Raw genomic sequence first — 5,191 nt, forward strand, 5'->3', positions numbered from 1 at the left:
CATCTCCCCAATCATCTTGTCTGTTTCTGGACATTTTAAGGTCTCTGTCTAGTCATTTAATTGGTCTTTGTGGTCGTTCTGTGTCTGTTTGAGGTAATTTTGCATATTGTTACGGCCATTTGTGTCTCTTTAAGTTATTTCGTTTTCATTCTGGTTATTTTTTGTGACTTCGTGGTCATTTGGTATCTTTCTCCACTGATTTTATCTCTTTGAGGTCATTTTGTAGAGAAATGTCGCTTTGTGTTTTTGTTCTTGTGTTGTGTCTGAACACATGAACATTTTCATTGTGTTTAGCACTTTAACATCAAGTCTGCCTCATTTTGTTTCTGCTTCAGAAGTTCAGTTTGTTTCAGATATAATCAAGCATCTGCACGTATTCTCTGCACTGAGGTTACATCATGGATATGCAGAGAGAAATATTCAAACCCAAGGTCAGAGCGCTGCTTTTCATCCTTTTATAGACATTTTACACAAATTCAGCCTCGCATGTCAGTTATCATTGCAAACTTTTGGATCTTGGCTCGAATTTAAAATCCAGTTCTGTGGGTTTGAAGAGTGTTTGGCTGCACAGCACGAGTCTCTGCACAGAACTGGACGTGCAACAGTGCCGAGAAAACGACACGGAAAATGAGAATTTTGTTCTTTTTTTTGTCCAAAATAACAGCATGAACAGGGTTATGTGTTCATGCTGGTCATTTAAATTGAAAGAAAATCCAGCAAAATCTTCAAAGCAGCAGGAAAAACACTGAGAAAGATTATTTCCAAGCAAGTTTTGACTGAATATAGTAATGTGATTTGCATTTTTAGATTTATTGAGCACATTTGTTAAACTGCAGTATGAGCACTGACACGTTTTCATGTTTGTGGCTGAAAATAAGGACAATTTGTCATTTTATTGATCAAAATGTTGTTTAAAGATTGGCACTGTGCACATCTACTGATCATGTTTGAAAAAAAAAGAATAAAATGAGTGTTCATTGTGCCTTTTAGACAAAACAGCACAAGAAATAAGACAAATCTACACACTTGCACTGCATTTTGATAAATTTCATGTTTTTCTAATGGAGTCATGAATGCAGTTTTTTTTTAAAAGGCAGGTTTTTATCAATAATTTCATTTAATGAAATAAAATAAAACAGAATGAGACACGTGTTCCGACACCTGGATCGTGTTCTGCTACAATCATTATGAAGATGATCGCAGCTGTTCGCGCCCACAGAGTCACTCTGCAATCACTGATTCATGGCTCAACTTTCACACAAGATTATGTTTCATCCAAAACGCAGCACGAACACTGTCGTCCTTTTGACGTCTGCGCTTTATGCTGAGAGAAAATCCGTCAGAATCAGGAAAAGAAATTGAAAATGAGACAAAACTGCATCATATTTAGCTTTAAAAAGAGCTCATCTCCTTAGAAACAGCTGAACGCCAGCACTGATTCCAGTCACAACTACGCCGTTTTTTTTACTGACAACAGTCATGGCGTTTTGTTAAATTTCATGTTTTTCTAATGGAGTTCTGAATGCAGGTTTTTGTATTTAATGTCAACAAAGCGCCGTTCAGCGAGCTTGAAATAACAAAAACAGAGTGAGACACATGTTCAGACACCTGGATCACATTCTGCTGCAAAACATCCTCATCATGGAAATGATGGCAGCTGTTTGCACCCAGAGTCACGCTGCAATCACTGACTCACAACCCAACAGCAACATTATTATAATGACACAGAATACGCAAACACACAACGTCGCAGCTGGAAGACAAGAGTTTTGTCCACTTTTGACCAAACTGCAGTATGAACACTGACAAGAAAAACACTGAGAATATGGACTTGGCAGTTATTCTTTTTGTGTCTTATTGTTGTCACTCTGCATCTCTTTGTACTAATGTGTGTGACATTTTGCATGTCTTTGCTGTATTTTGGAGCTTTTTTTTTGTCATTTTGTGTCTCTTACTAGTCAGTTTGTGTCTTATTGCAGCCAGTTAGTGACTCTTTTTAGTCATTTTGTGCCAATTTCCAGTGACTTTGCATCCATTCTTGGTATTTTTGTTTGTCTTTTTACTGATTTTCTGTCTCTGTGGTCATTTTGCATCTCTTCTTGCTCACGTTGTGTCGTCTTTATGATCATCTTGCATATCTGTGGGAATCTGTATATTGTTTTAAACCATTCTGCAACTCTTTACGGTCATTTTGCATCTATTTGTGGTCATCTGTGTCCCTTTTTAGTCATCTAGTTAATGATTATATTGATGTTTCTATGGACTGATTTTATCTGCCTCTTTACTTTTAATGTAACTAATGACTGTGCTTATGTTTTGTGGATTGATCTTATCAGTCCTCTTATAGTTTCGTGTGAAGCATATTTTTAAATTGCCTCTGCAATACAAATAAGCCTGCCTTGCCTCTTTAGTTCCTATTTTATACCCCTTTGCAGCCATTTTGCATGTGAATCTGGTCATTTTGTGTATTTTTTTTGCCCATTTTGCATCTCTGTTGTCATTTTGTGTCTCTTTATGGTCATCTTGCATCTCTTTGTAGGAGTTTGTGTATATTTTTGCCCATTTTGCATCTCTTTGCAGTCATTTCATGCCTTTTTTTAGGCATTTTGTACCTCTTTTTGGTCAGTTTGGATCAGTTTTAGGTCAATTTGCATCTCTTTGTGGGGTTTTGTTTATAGTGTTAAAGGTCATTTCAGGTCATTTTTTTTAATCTCCCTGTTGTCATTTTGCATTTGCAGTCATTTTGCACATCTTATTAGTCATTTTGCATCTCTTTGTGGTCATTTTCTGTATTTTTTGGCAGTCTATGCCGTCATTTCTTGCCGTTTTATAGCCATTGTGTACCTTTTTGTGCTCATTTTGCATTTCTTTGAGGTGATTTTGTCAGTTTTTGCAGTCATTTCATGCCTTTGAATGGTCATTCTGAGTCTTTTTGCAGGAATTTTGTGCCTTTTTATTGCCATTTTGTACCTTTTTTAGATCATTTTGCATCAGTTTTAGGTCATTTTGCATCTATTTGAGGTCATTTTGTCAGTTTTTTTGCAGTCATTTCATGCCTCTGAATGGTCATTGTGCCTCTCTTTGTGGTCATTTTGTGCATATTTCATGCCAGATCACGACACTGACTCTCAGGTGACGAACAGAAAGCAGGACTCACTTGCTCCGGTCCTCGGTGTGAGGCAGCAGGCCAGCAGCAGCGGCAGCAGCAGCAGCAGCCCGGGCTCCAGGTGAGGAGACGCGGTCATCACCTCCTCCGTGTCCGCTCACAGCTCCGGCTCTTCCCCGCCTCTCCTGCTCCTCTCCGCGGCGTCTCACTGGAGGTTTCCCCGCGGGGTCACCGCTGCGTCCACATCACGCTTCATCCGCACGATTTCTGCGCCGCTTTCACTCCCAACTTGCACAAAGTGGGTCAGTAGGTGCGCAGCTGCGGCGCATGTCTCCGCTAACAGGTAGTTCTTCCGCGCCTCCTCCTTCAATTTTGCGTCAAACGTTGCGCTCGCTCATTCCAGCACAAAGCGTCCGTCGGAGGCTGCAAATGAAGGAGGACGCGGTCATCCAGCTCCGGTAATCCGGCGGCTGCAGCTGATGGAAAATGTCTGAGAGCTCCGGTGGAAACTCCTCCGGTCACCGAGGAAGAGGAGGAGGAGGAGGAGGAGGAGGATGAAGCAGAGGGAGGGAGCAACTGTTGATTACATAATGAGGCTGAGGCGGATTCATGCGTTCACTCATGAACACATGGAGGCTGTGTGACGGCGTTCACTGGATGGACGCTGCTCGGAAATAAATAAAGTCACACTGTGCTGATTTAGGTCCTGTCAACATCCCAGATCTCAGGTGTGTTTACGTCTGACCTCGATGTAAAAGGAAAAATAAATTAAAAATTAAAATCATAAAAACAAACAAAAACATCGAATTGTATAATGTTCAAAAACTGTTTTTAAAAAATATGAAAATAACGTAAAATAAGGATAAGTTTGTTGATTAAAATCCTCTAAAAATCAGTGATCAGGTGTATTTGTTTTTGCCCTCAATGCAAAAAAAAAAAAAAAAAAAAAAAAAAAAAATAGTAATCACAAAAAAGGCAAGAATAATGTTTAAAAAAATAATAAAAAAATTAAAAAGTTGAATTGTGTAGCATTCAGAAACTGTTAAAACAAATTAGAAAATAACATAAAGCAACAATAATTTCGCTGATTTAAATCCAGTAAAAATCAGAGATCGGAGAGGCTTTTGACCTCATGTAAAATAAAATAAAAATAATAACAAAAAAAAAAAGGTACAAATAATGCTTTTAAAAAACCTGTTGAATTGTATAACACTCAAAACCATTTAAAAAAATGTGAAAACAACATAAAATAACAACAATTCTGCTGATTTAAATCCAGTAAAAAAAAAACATTTTAAAAATTAAAAAAAAAAATAAATCAGAAATTACAGATATATTTGATTTTGACCTCATTGTAGAAGAAAAAAATAAATCGTACAAAATGGCGAAAATAGTGTTTTTTTAAAAAAAAAAGTGGAATTGGGTAACTTTAAAAAACAGCAAATGCCTAAAATAATTAGATTTTTGCTGATTTAAATTAAAAAAAAATCAGTGATTACAGGTGAATACACTGTTTTAAAAAAAATCGCAAAAAAAAAGGAAAACAATGTTGAAAAGTGGAGGAATTGTGTAGCATTAAAAAACTGCTTAAATAAATTAAATAGTAAAAATCTGGCAGCAAGTTTAGGGGGAAATATGTTGATAAACAGTGCAATGGTCAGACATTCAGCAAATGTAAAAAACGGTGAATTCTAATTTTAACTGGATTTAAAATACAGTGAAAAACTGTGAAAACTGTAAACGTCTCATTAAAAACCTTAATAAATGTCCTGTACTTTCACAACATGTGACTGTTAAATGATACTGTTTATACTGAATTTAAACACACTAAAATGATTTTCACCAATTTCTACATTTTTGAAATGTTATTGTACAATTACTATCTTTCTGCAGTGTACAAGAAAAGTGAGTATGTGCACAATCACTTTAATGTCAAATTATTATTAATTGTGTCACCTCTCAGTGACTGCTCTACTTCTCAGGTGAACAGTTGAGTTTTTTCTCTCATATTAGAAATTCAGAACAAAAGCAGAAACTCAATGCAACAACACGAGTCCACCTGTGATTTCCGATCTGTCTACCTGC

At 36.9% G+C, this 5,191-nt stretch overlaps 1 protein-coding gene across 1 annotated transcript in view; it reads right to left on the reverse strand.

Annotated features, from left to right (window-relative positions):
* LOC103365972 (fibronectin type III domain-containing protein 4-like) overlaps positions 1-3,245 on the reverse strand; it is a 30,217-nt gene extending 26,972 nt beyond the window's left edge. The window contains exon 1 of the mRNA XM_008293555.1: positions 3,158-3,245. Within this exon, the coding sequence (XP_008291777.1) occupies positions 3,158-3,245 (88 nt within the window). The remainder of the gene's footprint in view (positions 1-3,157) is intronic.
* Positions 3,246-5,191: the final 1,946 nt, after the last annotated feature.

The sequence above is a fragment of the Stegastes partitus genome, unplaced genomic scaffold (assembly GCF_000690725.1).
Source record: "Stegastes partitus isolate 25-593 unplaced genomic scaffold, Stegastes_partitus-1.0.2 Scaffold894, whole genome shotgun sequence".
NCBI lineage: Eukaryota > Metazoa > Chordata > Actinopteri > Pomacentridae > Stegastes > Stegastes partitus.